Genomic DNA, 16,867 nt, shown 5'->3' with positions numbered 1-16,867 from the left:
TTGTATGGATCAACAAAAATTCCGTGCTTTTTACCAACTGCAATTCATTTCGTACAATTGAAAATTTTCAAACTATTTCTTTTTAAGAACAAAAAAAAAACTTGTGCCAAAATAACATATGCCAAGAAGAACAAAAAAACCTTGGACGCCTAATAGATCTTAAAACACTATTTCAAGTTATAATGGGATTGCTTGTCAATGATTGATCAAGTTTGATGGATTCATCCTATGATACAGAAGTTTTTGTCCTGGAGGATAAATCTGACCCCTTCCTCTGTTCCCACCTATGTATATAAGATATTTTAAGAAGTGAACGTCTTTCAAATCATTATTTCCACCAGCGACTACCTCATCAGTTAAACGATCATTGGCCCCTCAACCATTTTCAAAAGCAAACCAGTGTATTCACTTATGCGGATCCATCCTCCGAGTAGACCTGCGGTGGAAGTCACTTCTCAATATCTAACTGGAACTAGAAGGATGAAAGAGCAATCGCCAAAATAAACGTATCGTGGTATCATACCTCATCATATCCTCGTTCAAGAGATCCTCGAGCCTGCATCCAGCAGACAAAAACATTAGTGAAATAACACAGTCAATGAACCCAGATTGCATAACTCGTTGAGAGAGAATGTCTTTACCATTAGACTATTGTGGCAATGGTGAGAAGCAACTTATGTGTTTAGAGTATTACCTAACATACATTGGCTTAGGGAAGCATACATCTTACTCCAAGATTAGCAGCTCCAGTATACACATGCCAAACTAGACTCGAAAATTATTTGACAAGCGCTCATCATGCTAGAACATGTGTGAACATCAACAATCTAATATTTGGTTTACGGGTCAGAGAGAAACACATAAAAGGCTACAGGGACTGCTGTGCTTGCTATTGTGCATATGTTAATCATGGTTCAGGAGTGCCATTAGTGAGATGCAGAATGCGACGCACAAGGCAAAGCATGACACAATCCGGAAGCATCAACTAAAACCAAATGTAAATGTGGACACTCTGATTTCAAAGAAAAGATTCAACTTAACAGTAAACAAAAGATGCTAGAGAAGTATTTAAGAATGAAAACCATTTCAAGAAAATTCTTATGTACCTCTTCAATGCCGTCGTTACTGTAAATCACATCGAAATGCCTGGCTCAAATTATTATAGCCAGTGCTGCCACATCAAAGTCACTGTCGGGGAAGTCCTTGTCATCACGATCCCTAATCTGTTCCTGTAGAGTAGCTGGACGCCTGAGTATAGTCCAGAGAACATCCAAATAGAATATGTATGTTTACAAATGTACAGAAAATGGCATAGATTTAACCAGACATTTAATTTCAACAAACAGATGGGACTGGCACCTCACCTCACCTCCTCCTCCGCCTTCACCACCTTTCCCCTTATCCCCTCGCCTCCCTCTCTCTTGCTGAGCAGGATGCAGAACAACAAATCGCTTTCAACATCCAGCTTAAATTGCAACCAACATCTTGAAGAGTCTCTCTGGAAGGAGTGTGATTCATAGACTCCATTATAGCCTTCCACTTCATTCTTCCTCCAATTAAGCTTCCTAAGCAAATTCTTTGCAGGACACAAAGCAACCTAAATCATCATGATCATCTGGAATATCTCTTTACTGTGCTGTCTTGAGGTAAGCTTATTATTCACTAATTTTTATGAGATAAGAAAGGACAAGGGATTAAAAAAAAGTTTATATACGAACTTCCTACTTTAATCAACGAATAGAAGTCAAAGTGATATTAACGGCAAAAATACACAATTAGAAGTTCTGGAGATAAGCACTAAAACAGAATTTGTGAACCCCAACATGTTAGTTAAGTTTTTACATCATTGTTTTGAATAATCATGTGGGTGGTCACTGTCATTTTGAAAAGAATGTTCTTGCTCAACGCAACATTACACTCAAGAGATAGAAATGCAAACCACATAACAGACCGAGTAAAACGTGTGCAGCTCAGTTAAAAAATTAACTGCCAACACATTAAATAATAAGCATTCGGATAACAGAATATTTCTTGAAGTTGGTAAAGCCTTAAATAAGAGCCATCGACTGTCAAAATAGTGCTCAAAACACTATAATAGCTATTGACAATAAAAAATACATTAGCAGCAGGATGAGCAAGATCTAAGTCAAACAGAATGACATTTCCATCATTAGTACCAACAATTCTTGAAATCAATACCAATAATTTCAGGCATGAAAATTATGATATAAGAAAATCTAAAATAGTGTACATTTAGAAAGAACAAACAATGGTATAATAAATATGCTATTATATGTATAAAGAAGAACTAACCCCAAGGTACTAATGAATAGGACATGCCTTGGAACAATACCATAAAATAGCACAGTAAAGAGGTTATATATATATATATATATATGTATTTATATATATATGTGTATATATATATATATATATGTATATGTATGTATATATATATGTATATATGTATATGCATACATGCATATACATACACACACACACACATATATATATATGTATATATATATATATATATGTATATATGTATATATATATATATATATGTATACATATATATATACACATATGTATATATAAACAATGATTGAAGACACAATTGGCTAGTGAGAGATGATGGAATGAGTTAAAAAAAAAAACACACTGATGTTGTAACCACAATGTATGAATAGAAAGGACAAAGATAATATCACATACCACATGCTTTGTTTAGGGCTTAGAAAATTTTCTTTTTCCTCAAGAGCAGATCAATACTTGCTATAAAGGGTATGTTCTAACAGTGTAAATCAGCATAGCCTTTGATGTGGAAATCTAGTTGAAGATAATGATTAAAGAGCAGATCAATAATGATTAATGCACTTTATTTGTGTTTCTTTTTCTCCATCATACCAATAATGTCTCTGTGAATTTCTTAATGCAAAAGTTTAATTAAATAATCTAGTGATAATCAACATCAAACATCAGGGTATAAGGAAGAAAAGGCTTTAGTATGTGCAAAACAGATATATATATGTACATGTATATATATACATGTACATATATATATACATACATACATATATATATATATACATATATATATATATATATATATGTGTGTATATATATATATATATACACACGATCCTATCAAATTCATGATGCTAAACTAAATAGAAATGACAACATAATTTTTTCAAAAGAACCTTCATCTCCACTACTTTTACAGATAAGAAACCACCCTTTTTTTTCTACTTTTGGATCAGATGTTGGTCAAATATCGGCCACATTTCAGAAAGTTTGACCTATGGATAGCATAGTTGCCAACAAAAAACACTTAAAAAGGACAATGCTATTGTTGAATGTTGGTGCTACTGATGGAACACTTCAACATTCAGTAGATTTCAGCAATCAGTAAAAATGCTCCAATATCAAACTTTTTCTAACAAAACAGGATGAAAAGAAAAACAAGCAAACGTGATTTCCACATCAAGCTCCACAAGCTAAAGTGCAAGATGGTACTAGTCTCCTGGTTCTAGCTAGGTTTCAACATAGTACACCAGAGAACTAGTTAAGACGGATCTTGTCAATCAGGACAATACAAAACCTCTAAACAAGAAGCACCACATATCCAGTTTCTGTAAGTTAATGCTACATCTGAGGTTTAAGAAATCCAGTCGAGAAGGATCAATACAGATATGAGATTTTACTTAGAATGAGATTCCTGCGACAAATCATTTCAAACAATTCTTTCTGAGAAGCATTTTAAGCCCTTCAAATTAACAGAAAAAACGAAACCATGAACAAGGTCAAGATCAAGATCAAGATTTCTAGCAAGAAAGTGGATGGAATCGATACAAATAATTGAGTTGCTCATATTACTTGTATCACAAACCCCACCTACGTTCTTGGAAGTAATCAATGCAACTCAGGTCACCGTCACATAACACAAACCTCATTAATGATCGCCAGCGCTTGACAAATTAATTTCATGGCAAGAAAATAACTAGTGGAAAGGAACGAAAAGATATGAGATCTCACGATTTCTGACAAGAAAATGGACGAAAGGTAAATACGAACAATTAATTTGCTCGTATTTTTGTCGATAAACCCCGCCAAGGTTCTTGAAATTAATAAATACGAAACATAACATAAACATCAACGGTGATCACCGGCTCTCGTCAATTAGAACCATTGCAAGGGAATGGCGGAAAAAAGGGAAACCGTGAACAAGATCAAGATTTCTTGAAAGAAAGTGAATAAAAGATCAGTGGGGCCAAAAATAGTGACATCGATCCATTAAATGCCATTAACGATCACCAGTTCCCAATAATTAATATCATCGCGATGGAAACAACTCGTGGAATCAAGATAAATATTTCTAACAAGAAAAGAGATAAAAGATCAATTCAATATCATCAATCCATCCAACGTCATTAGTGATCACCAGCTCTCACCAATTAACATCGTTGGGAAGGAACATCTCATGAAGCAAAATGAGAGATCAAGATTCGGATCAAGAAACGAAAATTTCCGTGCAACCGATCAAGCAGACGCACCAAATCGTCGTGATACGACCAAAACTACTGCTCGATCTTAGCAAGAGAAGGTAGCCTCAACGGCAACCCGACCCCACCCGACGTAGTATACGAAACAGTGTGGGGATCGAGGGGGAGCTTACCGAGAAAGATGACCGTGGCGTGCATCGCTGCAGGAGGAATCCAAAGAAACGGGCCGTCGTTTGTTCGATCTTAGCAAGAGAATGTAGCCTCATCGGCAACCCCACCCCACGTAGTATACGAAACAGTTTGGGGATCGAGGAGGGGCTTAGCGAGAAAGAGGACCGTGGCGTCCATCGCTGCAGGAGGAATCCAAAGGAAACGGGCCGTCGCTTGTTCTTGGTGGACGGCGACTCTTTCTTGGCGTCGATCGCTGCAGGGAGGAATCCAAACGAAACGGGCCGCCGCTTTGTCTCTTGGCGGACGGCGATCTCCCGCTCTCTCGATCGATCGCTTACTTTAAGGTCATTATTATGGGCTCTCCCCCACTAAAATTTTCCTTAAAATATGTGACAATTACAATTTAGTCTTATTTATTGCCTCCCAAAATTTTAATTAATATTGTACTTATAATTTGATTCAAGGAGATCGGTTTATGATTCACTGGTGCAAGTCATTGATGGATTTCAAGTCCCTTCTTAGATCTCGGGAAAGACATCAGATCTCGGATCTTTCCACCATGATGAGCTTCAAATATTCTCTCAGACGTGGTAGATTTCAAATCCCTTATTTGTCGTAGCGGATCTCATGTCTTCCCGTCATGGTGGGCTTCAATTCTTATCTCCGTCATCATGGATTTCAAGTCTCCTTTCTAGTGTAGTGAGCTTTAAATCTTTTCTCTGTAATGACGGACTTCAAATCTCCTCTTTGTCGTAGTAGATCTCAGATCCTCTAACCGTGATAAGCTTCAAATCTTCTCTCCGTCGTGACGGATTTCAAGTCATTTCTTCATTAAAGCAGATCTCGGATCTTCTTATCATGGTAGATTTCAAGTCCTTTCTCTATCTAATAGATCTTGGGTCTTCCCATCGTAGTGAGCTTCAAATCTTCTCTTTGTCGTGACAGATTTCAAGTTTTTTCTCCATCATGGCAAATCTCAAATCTTCATGTTATGGCAGTTTTTAGATCTTCCCGTCATTATGAGCTTCAAATCCTCCATTGTGGCAAATTTCAGGTCTTCCCGCTGTGATGAGCTTCAAGTCCTCCCTCCATATGAATGATGTCGATTCTCATCAACACACAATGACGCTCTTCGCTAGAGACATTGTGATGGGTCTCATCGTCGATGATGGTCTTGGTTGCGGATTGAAGGTCGAGCTAGTCGATGAGTGCTTGCACTTGGCCCTTCTTCTTTGAGGTGGATAATGATCGTAGTAATCGAAACTCCACAAAGAACATTAAAATCTCTTCCATGGTGAGTATGGGATACAGGAGGTTGTCCTGTATGACATATGTAGAGATCACCTTGAAGAGCTATCCCTTGAACTTCTTGTCATTAAGGGTGATGGAACCCTACAAGTTCTCCCACACAATGTAGTTCGCGAGGGCATCAATTGGGGTGGACTTGCTGGAGCCACTCTCCCCGGCACCGTAAAGATCTTCCCTTCCCTTACCTAGTTAGAGATAGAATTCAACAATATCATAGTCCTATAAATCACCTCTAGTGGCGGAGTTGATGGTGAGGCCATTCTTACATAAGAGTAATAACTTTTGGTGCTTCTTTCATGTTGTACAAGAGATCAGTGAAAACAAGGATGAAAGGGATGGGGTGAGAGGCCAAGTGAACGCCGACACCACTTTCGGGGATGAAGTCATCGAGCTCAAGATTGTAGTGCTCCGAGTAGGCATAGCCATCGCTCTAGGCAACACCATCATTGTATGCATCATTGACACACTTGAAGAGCTGGTTGAGGGTGATAGACTTATTGCCGCCATTGCCTCCGAAGTCCTGGTTAGTGTTAGCTTAAGGGCTATCGGATGAAGAGCTGGTCAAGGGTCATGGACTTGTTGTCGCTATCGCTTCTAGAGTCTTGGTTGGCATTAGCTCAATAGCTTTGGTATGAAGAGTAGGCCAAGGGTGATGGATTTACCATTGCTGCCACCTCCGAAGTCCTGGTTGGCATTAGCTCAGGAGTTATGGTGGCTAAGTAGGTCATCACGATTGATGTCCGCAGCCTCTACCATTGAGGAGGATCATCGATCGAACAAGGATATCTTATCCATAAGCCAGGGTATGATATCACTTCGCTATCCTTTTTTATCTTGTTGGGGTCTCCTATTGGAAACCGATACCAATGGGCACCGATGGCACTAATGCTAGTGGTGGTTGAACTGTTGACTGTAGTTAAAATGATGGTGTCACCTATTGGGCTAACTGGGGTAAGAGTGAAATAACAACTTGTTTCATACCCATTAGCATATGCACTCGAGCGTTCATCGAGAGAGTCGAGAGCAGAGCCTCTTCACTTGAGTGTTCGTTGAGAGGGTTAGTAAACAAAAGTTTCTGTGACATCAGGGTCTCCTTCTAATACTAAAATGTTAGGGGAAAATATCGTTGACGTCTTGATCAGTCTAACATAATTCAGACCCGTATGTGCAGGATTGTTCAATATGTCTTCGAGGTGGAAACATCGTGTTCTTGAGGTATTACCTGCATGATGACAAAGGTCGGGAGAGGTTTCTCGATATGATCCCACACTCAAGTTAGTAATATGATCCTCCAATGTGGGTTCAAGTAGTTCAAAAGGAATCCCTTGCATTGGGTTTAAAATATCTTTTTATATCTTAAAGGATGAGAAGAGAGTTTACGATTATCTTTCTTATCATAACTAATGAGAAAGAAGATTGTTATTACCTTCTTTATGATAATGAATGAGAAGGAAGATTATGATTATTTTTTTTATCATAATTGATGAGAAAAAAATTATATTTTTTTATTTTAAATCTCATTTATATAAAGTTGGGTAGAGGGTGACTCGTATAAGAACCTCGTATAAACTAATATAGTAGATTCTCAATCAACGTGATTTCGAAGTATCACCGATATTATCCTATCATATCTTTTTCTCTTTTCTTTGATAGATTCAAAATAATAGGGCTAAATAATATCCAAAGTCAAGAAATTTTAGTGAATTGTTATATATATATATATATATATATATATGTTTTGACAATTAATGGAAAATAAACAAATTTGCCAATGTTTATAATGAAAATGTGAAAAGAAAAACTTACATTTCCCACTCGTTTCCCCTTATAGTTGCAGCCTCGTTCACCAGCCGCCCGCGCAGCACGTGAGGACACGTGCCGAACTGTTTTTTTTTTTTTTATTGTTTGATAATATTAAATTAATGAGAACGCCCGTTTTATGTGTGTGAGAGCGGAGGCGACGAGGCTAAATTGCAGTCTCTCCGTCCCTCCCTCCTCCCACCAAAGAAGAAGAAGCAGAAGAAGAAGAAGAAGAAGAATAGCTCGGATCTTTGGCCATGGAGAACGGCTCTTCTTCGTCATCGTCCGTGCCGAGCACTCCCCTGCTCAAGGACGAGCTTGACATCGTGATCCCGACGATCCGGAACCTGGATTTCCTGGAGATGTGGCGCCCCTTCTTCCAGCCTTACCACCTCATTATCGTCCAGGACGGCGATCCCAGCAAGATCATCAGGGTGCCCGACGGCTTCGACTACGAGCTCTACAACCGCAACGACATCAACCGCATCCTCGGCTCCAAGGCCTCCTGCATTTCCTTCAAGGACTCTGCCTGCCGCTGCTTCGGATACATGATCTCCAAGAAGAAGTACATCTTTACCATCGACGATGACTGCTTCGTAAGTCTCCCAGTACCCTCTCGTTCGCTTCACCATTTATTCTCCGTAGTTCGGTCTTGGGATAAAGCGAGGATTTTGGGTTTTGAATTTGTCTGGATTGCGAGCGAACTGCTCGGCATGCTGATTTCCTCAATCGATCCCTTTCTTTTCTGTCAACCTTTTCCGAATCTGTTCTTGATCTGTCGAAATTGCTCCCCCATTTTGTTAAGTCTGATTAAAGTCCTTATTTTTTTGGGATATTATCTTTTACACAAACCATTTTTTGCCGTGGCATTATTTAGATTTCTTGTATTTGAGAGTGGCATAATAAGATGTGCATTTCTTATATTCTAATTTTTCAGTCAAACGTAAGATTGGTCGCCGTCAGCTCACTGAGCTTCGAGTTTTAGTATTTTGCAAAATTGCTGCGATGATTTTTGGTGAATGGTTGCGATTTATATATAATTTGTTCTTGTTAGCGGATTCTTCTAACTCCTAATTAAATCTTAACAAGGAGCATTAAACCATTTTTCTGTCGTATATCCTGATATCAGTCCAGTAGATCCACAACATTTAAGTGTATCCATATCTTAGTGTTCTTGCAGACTTTGACTTATTTTTATTTTCTATTTTCTAACAGATATTCTTTCTTCAACTTTCTTTTGCGGTAGGGAGTATCTACTTTCCAGAATTTATGATATATTTTTGTGCCTTCATGTCAACCTCACACTAGTGTGGAGTGCTTATGTGGGAACAATTATGCTGGGTCTGGCAATGACTCTGTATGCTGATAGTGCAGTGACATAGTTAGAGCCATTGTTGTTGAAGTATTCTCTCGCAGATTACAGATTTCTCATATATAAAATTCTCCTTTTTTTTAAAACAATGAGCATCTAAATTCAGGCTTTTATTTCTTTGTGTGTTGAATCAATCAAGTGGAATGATGATGCATGAACAACACTACTTTTGTCCTTCAGATGAAACAATCATCTTATTTCTTGGTTGTGCCTGCCAGATTGGTGAGAATGATGTTGTGTATGGCTTCCGATCACTATTGAGATTGTTGTAAATATTGGTGTTCTTATCATATGATGGTTAATGAGATTTCCAGCTCCCTTATTATTAGTCAGTCCTGCTTTCTGTCTTATCACATCCTTCAATTATTTACATCAACATACTTGAATTATCCCATGTGGTTTTTGAATAGGTAGCGAAAGATCCATCTGGCAAGGAGATTAATGCACTTGAGCAGCATATAAAGAATCTTCTTTCCCCATCTACCCCCTTCTTTTTTAATACTCTTTATGACCCTTACCATGAAGGAGCAGATTTTGTCCGTGGCTATCCTTTCAGCCTCCGCGAAGGTGTGCCAACTGCTGTGTCTCATGGCCTCTGGCTCAACATTCCAGACTATGATGCTCCAACTCAGCTTGTCAAACCTCTTGAGAGAAACACAAGGTAGTTGATCTAAGTTGGGTCATTAACAAATTACTAGTTAAATGTTGTCATTGTTTATCGTACAAGTCATTTCATCTGTATATCAGGTATGTTGATGCGGTTCTCACGGTGCCAAAGGGAACATTATTTCCCATGTGTGGGATGAATCTGGCATTCAACCGTGAGGTTATTGGCCCTGCAATGTACTTTGGACTTATGGGTGATGGGCAGCCTATTGGCCGTTATGACGATATGTGGGCAGGATGGTGTATGAAGGTTAGCTAGTTGGCCTTCTTTTTATGGTTGTGTTCTTATATCTGAAAGTCTTGTTTTTACTATCTTTTTTTGATTCGTTTACAATTTCTTAAGGAACTTGTAATTCATCTTTTTTTTCACTTCTCTTGTCCTTTAGTATCAAAAAGTATTTAGTATCTGCGCTTGCTGATATCTAATTCCGGTGGTTTTAAGGTGATCTGCGACCACTTGGGATTGGGTGTCAAGACAGGCTTGCCCTACATCTGGCACAGCAAGGCGAGCAATCCATTTGTGAACCTGAAAAAGGAGTACAAGGGCATCTACTGGCAAGAAGAGCTGATCCCCTTCTTCCAGACTGTGACCCTTCCGAAGGAGTGCACCACCGTCCAGAAATGCTACCTTGAGCTCTCCAAGCAGGTGAAGGCAAAGCTCGGGAAGGTGGATGACTATTTCAACAAGCTCACCGATGCCATGGTCACATGGATCGAGGCCTGGGATGAGCTCAACCCATCTGTCAATGCTGGCACTGCTGCGGCCAGAAAGCCAAATGGCGCTGCTAAATAGGAAACATTGCCTGAAGAATAAAATACACAAAGGCCACGTTGCATACAACAACATTGTTGTTCTTCTTCGGTTAGAATCATTGGACTTTAGCCTATCTAAATACAGTTGTTTTCCAATTTGGCTGTTGTCAAGTGTTTAGTATTCTTGGTGAATGCAATGTTTTCCTATATTAAGATTTCAGTACGACAATAAAGTTACTTTAATGCCCAGTGGCTGGTTATAGGGTGGCTTCATGGTGATGCTCAATGATCACATGAGGGAGGAGGTGGGTAGTCTCCTTCCTCTGTTGAACTTTTGTATCATTTGTCTTTTGGCTTTGGTGGGGTGTGTTCAAAGCTGTAATTTGAATTTGAAAAACTTCATCAATGTTGTCATGACTTGTAACCAGGCAATCCTGCTTCTCTTTTCACTGTAGAAATGCATCCATCCTTTTCACTGGCCAAATTGCTTTTCCTCTGTTGTCCAACCAAAAGCTTTAATTACTTTTAGTCATCTCCTAATCTTCATCAAGCACTTCAATATCCTCCAAAAACCTTACTAGATCTGTGTGGTATAATACCTCTAATATATCTACTTGTAAGACCTGAACTATCCATGGAGTCTGTGCTCATTACATTCTCAACCCCATCAAGGATGATGAACAATTTTCAATCACCAGCTATCTGATTTATCACCATTATCTAATCATCATCTTCACAATGGTTTTACTACCAGCTGTAAGTTTTTATTGATTGTGCCACCAGTGAATGTTGGCTTTTATTGATGTGGATGTGCATAATGACTTTTTTTAGGCAGGATAATGTTTGTTTTATGTATTCATCAGCACCAGAATCCATAATCAATACAAAACTAAATGGGTATTGCACATCTTATATTGAATTTTTAGTCTCCATGTGTAACACTATCAATTAATCCCAAAGCCTACAATAAGTCATTTCACAGCTCAACTTGATATACAGGTGAGACATGATTTTACCATTTACATTATATAAGTCAGGCCTATCAATGAAATTCTAGCATATATGTGATCCAAATTTGATAACCATTAATGTCCTCCTGTTTGGTTAACAACATCATAACTTAATAAAGGGAAGAAACTGATAATTTCAGAGGAATCAAATGCAAAAGTTTATAATGTCAAAATCATTACTTGGACTCAATACAGAGCTACATATAACTTGTGAGACATCCGAAAAGAAACACATCAATTTAGAACCTCATAAACATGTAACTCACCATCAGAATGACAAGATATCCTAATCAAGTATGTGCCGTTTTCTTGCTTGGAACTCTAAAAGGAAAAGGCTGCATCTTGAGCGCTACAAGGACACTACTTTCTACACTTTAAATAGTATGAGGTCTCAATGCAAAGACCAAAGAATTTAAGGCATTTTTATCTTAAAAAAATTTTACTATTTGACTTCTATCAAATGGCATCCCCTAATTACATTGGTAAAAATATCCTTCTATCAATTACCTCTGACTATCGTCATCCCCTGCTCCCATTGCGAGTGGCACCGCTCGTCATCTTATCTCTTCTCTTTTTCCTCTCTAGGTGTCGGTCTTATCCCCCTCCTATGTCGTCTGTGCAATGCGAGTAGAGCACCATCATCAACTACAATGTGTTCTTCTTATCATGATTGCGAGAATGATAACTACGAGGAGATCGAAAAGGACAAGCCGAAAAAAGATCGATGATGGCGTACAACATGAATGTTGTCTTACTAAAGGAGAGTGACAAAGCTATCACCCACGAGTGACCCTATACAAGCAATAGGAAAAGATAGATGATAAAGAAGGAGAAGAAGGATAAGAGAAAAGTGAGAAAAAAAGTAGATGAAGTAAATTATGAGGTGCACCTCTAGTGGTCCAGGCAATGTTAGTAATGAATGGAGGACAAAAGGTATTTTCTTCAATTTGATAAGAAAAAACATCCTGAGGTAAAAAATAATTATGAGAATTTATTTAATAAAAATATAATAATAAAATTTTTAATTATATATATATATATATATATATATATATATATATATATATATATATATAAGAAAGAAAGAAAGAAACAACGATGGTCAATCTTTGGGTCTCAGTCTTCAATAGATAAAGATAGCAAGCCATGGAAAGCTCTTGAAAAAGTAGACTAAAAAGGAAGAGAGAGCAAGACATTTATAGGGGGGTCAAAGAAGGCTCTAATAATCTCACTGCATCGGGAAAGGCAAAGTCATACGGAGCGGGCAAGCGTGAGGGTGCCGTAGCGGGCGAGGGCGGCTTTCTTCTGCTCCTATCGGTAGCCGATGGAGGGATAGTCACATCAGTGAGTCGCCCCCAGGATAATGACAACTGATCCACCACACACCTCTGCCTGAGTTCCCTCACATTTAGGCAGATACAGCATCTCCTCTCCCATTTTCCTTTTCCTGATAAGTGTCTGCAGAATAAGCTCAAGTGGCATGGCCTACCCATCGCAGTCGAGTCAGATCTACCAGGAACATGAAGTTTGTTTGTTTGTATTTGGTGCTGTCATCTGAGGACTCTCTCTCATTCATGGTGGCTCTTGCAGGTTACCATCTATATCACCTGTTTACTGCTTGATTGAAGTAGGTGCTTTTGTGTGTGTGTGTGTGTGTGTGTGGCATGGCCGTCGATCTAGTTTGCGATTCATTTGCCGTCTCATCTATGCCTGTTTAGCCACCTATTTACGAGGACTGTGTCTTCCTCCTCCCTCCTGTTCATGCCATCGGCACCCAACCGGATCTACCAGCGTGTAGCAGAAGTGCTTTGTATAAACGAACATACGGTAGAAGATCATTCGTTCATGAGATTGAGACCCAAACTCCTTGCATCGATTATGTTGATCATGATGGAGGAAGTGTGATTTCACCTACAGAACATAATATGGGTGATTACTTTCTAGAATGAACACGAGATGCTGCAATTTTTTTTTGGGAAGATCTGACGGAAGAGTAGGTCAATTGAGTCTCTGTAGAGCTTTTATTTGATGTGGTTGGCCGTACGTTCATAAGTGGGGTTCCGCCGGCCACCGTTGTCAGAACAGAAACCCTAAGCTACGGTGCTCATCTCTCTCGCGAACCCTCTTAAACTCAACACAGGAGGAGGAGCACACCACTTGATCTACCACTCTTCTTCCTCTTCCTCATTTTCCTAGCTTCTTCTTCTTCTTCCTTCCTCTTCCTCTTCTGCTTCTTCCTGTCATGGACTTGGTTTCTCCCGCTGAGCACCTTTGCTACATTCGTTGCACCTACTGCAACACTCTTCTTGCGGTAAACTCTCGAAATAAAACCTTAGATTGGAGTCTAAATTCCTGAAAGAAGACGAGCTTCTTCAAGCATAGATATATATATATATATATATCTATGCATATATACAAGAAGCACGCTCATAAAGTTTCCAGCTGGTTTCAACATTTTGCTTTGTACTTTTCGTGTCTTAGGAATGTGCAGCTCAAAGTGAGCTTCGGCATCTCTTTTCCGTCATTGTTTTTTGGTCTCCGGAATAGCAAAATCACTGTGGAAACTATGCTTTCCTGCAGTTTTTTTCCTTCGATTCCTGTTGGTATTGTTCATGTTGTTCCTGTTACTCTGACCTAGCAGTGAAGTACCGGTGGAAGCTAGTGATTTCACCTCTCCTATGAGCAGCGATAACAAAAGCCCCTACCGATGGTACTTCCATGTAGCAAGTCATGAAGAAGAACAAGCAAAGAACGATTTCATGATGCATGGTTTCTTTAGTCTCAAGTAAAGAACAATTTCTGTAGTGGTGTGAGGTTGGATTTCCCGGAAAAGTAGTTCAGATTTGGCAAAAGTGCATGACAGATGATACGCAGTCTGGTCGCCAAGCCCCATCACCTCATGCATCCAGAGTTTGATGTTACGTTTCTTTCGTGATCATTTTGCTCTTTCTCACTCATCACTTTCCCGGTCAGTGAATAGATGCCTCATCGACATCAAAAAAGAATGCACTTCGCAGTCCAACATATCATGCCTTCTCCACCTCTGTCTGCCATCTGCTACCCTAATGAATGAAGGAGATCCGCTCGACCGGGAAAGTGCTACATTCTTTCTTTAACGAAATGAACAAAATGCCATGGCCATCTTTTCGCTCGTTGCTGCTGTTTTTTGAGCTTCGCATGGGAGCTTTGCTTCCTCACCCTAGGAATCTCAATATCTGTCATGAAAACCTATTTGTGTTGCAGGTTGGAGTTCCTCGCCGGTGGTTAATGGACAGCGTGACCGTGCATTGTGGTCACTGCAACCATCTATCCTTTCTCAATCTCAGAGATGTGATCCAGTGCCTTTGTCCCGCCGGCCCCCAGATGGGTTTTCAGGTTCATTTTCCGGTACGTGGGACTTCCTTAGTCCACAACATTCTGAAACATCCTGCTGAAGATAAAACAGCTGTGTGATATTTCTAGGGTTGACATCTAAAAGTCTAGTTAGCATGATCTGCCATGGATCTGCAATTGTCTTGTTCTTGAGTTCTAAACTTTTCTTGTAGATTGTTCTCCCTACAAGAAAAAGGAAAACCTCATGGCTTATCCTTTTCTCGAGTGTTAAGCTATGTCTGGTTGCTGTCAACCAGGAGACATGTAGAGGGACGTATGGGAGTGTTTAATCTCACATGCCTTTTTTCCTGAATCAGGGTCCTTGTACTGGTTTAATGATGGAGCCACCATCTCTGCGATCATCATCTTCAGGTGAACAGTTCAAGAAAGCATGCCTCCTAACCATGTTCCATGCTTGTTTTGCTTCACGACTCTTACGTCTGGAACTTATTTGTTGATCACAGTACCAAAGAAACACAGAGCTCCATCAGCTTACAACCACTTCATGAGGTAAAGAGCAAACATTATGCTTGTCACTTTTGCTGCCATTCTTCACTGAATGTTACTACTCCCATGCACCTCTACAGTGCTAGTGTCAGCATTTTGATCTTCCATAAAGCTTGACCCCTCTCTAAAACCCTTAGCCTGTTTTCTATGACTAGATCTTTCATTCATGTTGTTGTTGCTGCTTGATCTGATAACACACTTCAATGTCAGAGAGGAAATACAAAGAATCAAGGCAGCCAAACCTGACATTCCACACCGAGAGGCATTTAGCATGGCTGCAAAGAATGTACGAGATCAACCTAGCAGCTCATCTCCTCAGCTAACGATCATAAACATAGCTTGTTCTTGTTTGATGTCTATTGCAGTGGGCTAAATGTGATCCTCGCAACTCAGCTAATGTTTCACTTTAACAATGGAGAAGTAAGGATCGACCGTCTTTCCTCAGGTAGTAAACATTCCTACCTCTTCGAAAGGAAATCATCATGTCTTATACACAAGTTGAATCGTCCCTTTCCTCGGATCTGATGGTGCAGGAAAGAAGCAATGGTCTTGCAGTGCAGGTGTGATTTCGTCGCTGATGCATCGATCTCTTTCGTAGTGATGTGCTTTAAATTTTGTGGAATCCATCTTAAACCTTCAGTAAGGAAGATCTCAATGATGTGGTATGTCTTCTGTTTAGCTTCATGCGTCTTATATCTATGCAATTAGTAGTGAATCAAAGAGAGAGATGCTTATGTATGTACGACATAAATTCAAGGGCATAAGTACAATGGATCTCTCTTCGAGAAGGGCAGTATTGATTTTGCTAAGAGTCAATTCTTAATCGTTCATAAGGAAGGCATCATATAAGACATTAGAGAGACAAAATGCATGTGAGAGCGCATACGTATTATGTTCTGAATGGCAGCTACTGCTTCTTCAAACTGTAGCTGATCCTTTAGGTTAAGGAAAACCCTATCATCAACTTGGATAGAATGTTTCCAAAGAAGCATGTATATATCAACACACTATCACTTCTGAGTCTTCCTTTCGTAACATTGTCGGTTCATCATAGGCGAATCAAACGACACGGAGATACATAACCCTCTTACTCATTGTTCCTTCTGTTCTTCACCTCAATTGACATCTGCCCAAGTCATTCCTCGCTCTAAGAGAGGCACAAACCTAATGCCCGGTGACTTTTCGATGGCTGCATTTTACTGTGATAACCATTTGATTCTGCAACCTTGCTTTCTTGTGTAATGGTCAGTCCAGTTTAGTCCACGTTACAGGTAGAACACCTGTTATGTGCTTCCAAACTAGTAGATTTGTTGCTTGCTTATCTTCCTACTGTGGCCACTTCAATAAAGACACCAAACCAATAGCATTCGGGAACAGTAGCATTGCGTTCATTTCTGCAAAAG

The 16,867-nt window shown here is 39.5% G+C and overlaps 2 protein-coding genes and 1 long non-coding RNA gene across 5 annotated transcripts; 2 read left to right on the top strand and 1 right to left on the bottom strand.

Moving 5' to 3' along the window:
* Positions 1–29: 29 nt before the first annotated feature.
* On the bottom strand, positions 30–5,006 carry LOC135608217 (uncharacterized). Of its 2 annotated transcripts, none has more exons than XR_010485452.1 (5): positions 4,679–5,006; positions 1,365–1,662; positions 1,107–1,229; positions 524–556; positions 30–436 (listed from the first exon to the last, which is right to left on the bottom strand). It is a non-coding gene; the product is annotated as an uncharacterized LOC135608217 (long non-coding RNA). The 2 variants fall into 2 exon arrangements; XR_010485453.1 differs by having other exon boundaries at positions 1,365–1,576.
* A 2,932-nt stretch (positions 5,007–7,938) lies between these two features.
* Positions 7,939–10,824, top strand: LOC135608216 (UDP-arabinopyranose mutase 1-like). Its single transcript, XM_065100856.1, has 4 exons — positions 7,939–8,380; positions 9,567–9,817; positions 9,904–10,072; positions 10,265–10,824. Exons 1-4 carry the CDS (start codon positions 8,042–8,044, stop codon positions 10,613–10,615), a joined length of 1,110 nt encoding a protein of 369 aa, XP_064956928.1. The 5' UTR covers positions 7,939–8,041; the 3' UTR covers positions 10,616–10,824.
* A 3,499-nt stretch (positions 10,825–14,323) lies between these two features.
* Positions 14,324–16,234, top strand: LOC135606583 (protein DROOPING LEAF-like). Of its 2 annotated transcripts, XM_065097620.1 has the most exons (6): positions 14,328–14,972; positions 15,275–15,329; positions 15,422–15,467; positions 15,675–15,750; positions 15,830–15,909; positions 15,998–16,234. In XM_065097620.1, exons 1-5 carry the CDS (start codon positions 14,655–14,657, stop codon positions 15,872–15,874), a joined length of 540 nt encoding a protein of 179 aa, XP_064953692.1. In that variant the 5' UTR covers positions 14,328–14,654; the 3' UTR covers positions 15,875–15,909; positions 15,998–16,234. The 2 variants fall into 2 exon arrangements, with proteins under 2 accessions (XP_064953693.1, XP_064953692.1); XM_065097621.1 differs by lacking the exon at positions 15,998–16,234 and having other exon boundaries at positions 14,324–14,972; positions 15,830–15,910.
* Positions 16,235–16,867: the final 633 nt, after the last annotated feature.

Source organism: Musa acuminata, chromosome BXJ2-3 (assembly GCF_036884655.1).
Source record: "Musa acuminata AAA Group cultivar baxijiao chromosome BXJ2-3, Cavendish_Baxijiao_AAA, whole genome shotgun sequence".
Classification (NCBI taxonomy): Eukaryota; Viridiplantae; Streptophyta; class Magnoliopsida; order Zingiberales; family Musaceae; genus Musa; species Musa acuminata.
This window is presented reverse-complemented; position numbering and strand designations above follow the sequence as displayed.

Excerpts from the sequence above, each read along its gene's own strand:
- LOC135608216 (XM_065100856.1), top strand. The coding sequence starts at position 8,042 with ATGGAGAACGGCTCTTCTTCGTCATCGTCCGTGCCGAGCACTCCCCTG. Across the intron at positions 9,818-9,903 it reads CCTCTTGAGAGAAACACAAG|GTATGTTGATGCGGTTCTCA; the intron begins GTAGTTGATCTA and ends TCTGTATATCAG. Across the intron at positions 10,073-10,264 it reads GGGCAGGATGGTGTATGAAG|GTGATCTGCGACCACTTGGG; the intron begins GTTAGCTAGTTG and ends GGTGGTTTTAAG.
- LOC135606583 (XM_065097620.1), top strand. The coding sequence starts at position 14,655 with ATGAAGGAGATCCGCTCGACCGGGAAAGTGCTACATTCTTTCTTTAAC. Across the intron at positions 14,973-15,274 it reads GTTTTCAGGTTCATTTTCCG|GGTCCTTGTACTGGTTTAAT; the intron begins GTACGTGGGACT and ends TTCCTGAATCAG. Across the intron at positions 15,751-15,829 it reads TTAGCATGGCTGCAAAGAAT|TGGGCTAAATGTGATCCTCG; the intron begins GTACGAGATCAA and ends TGTCTATTGCAG.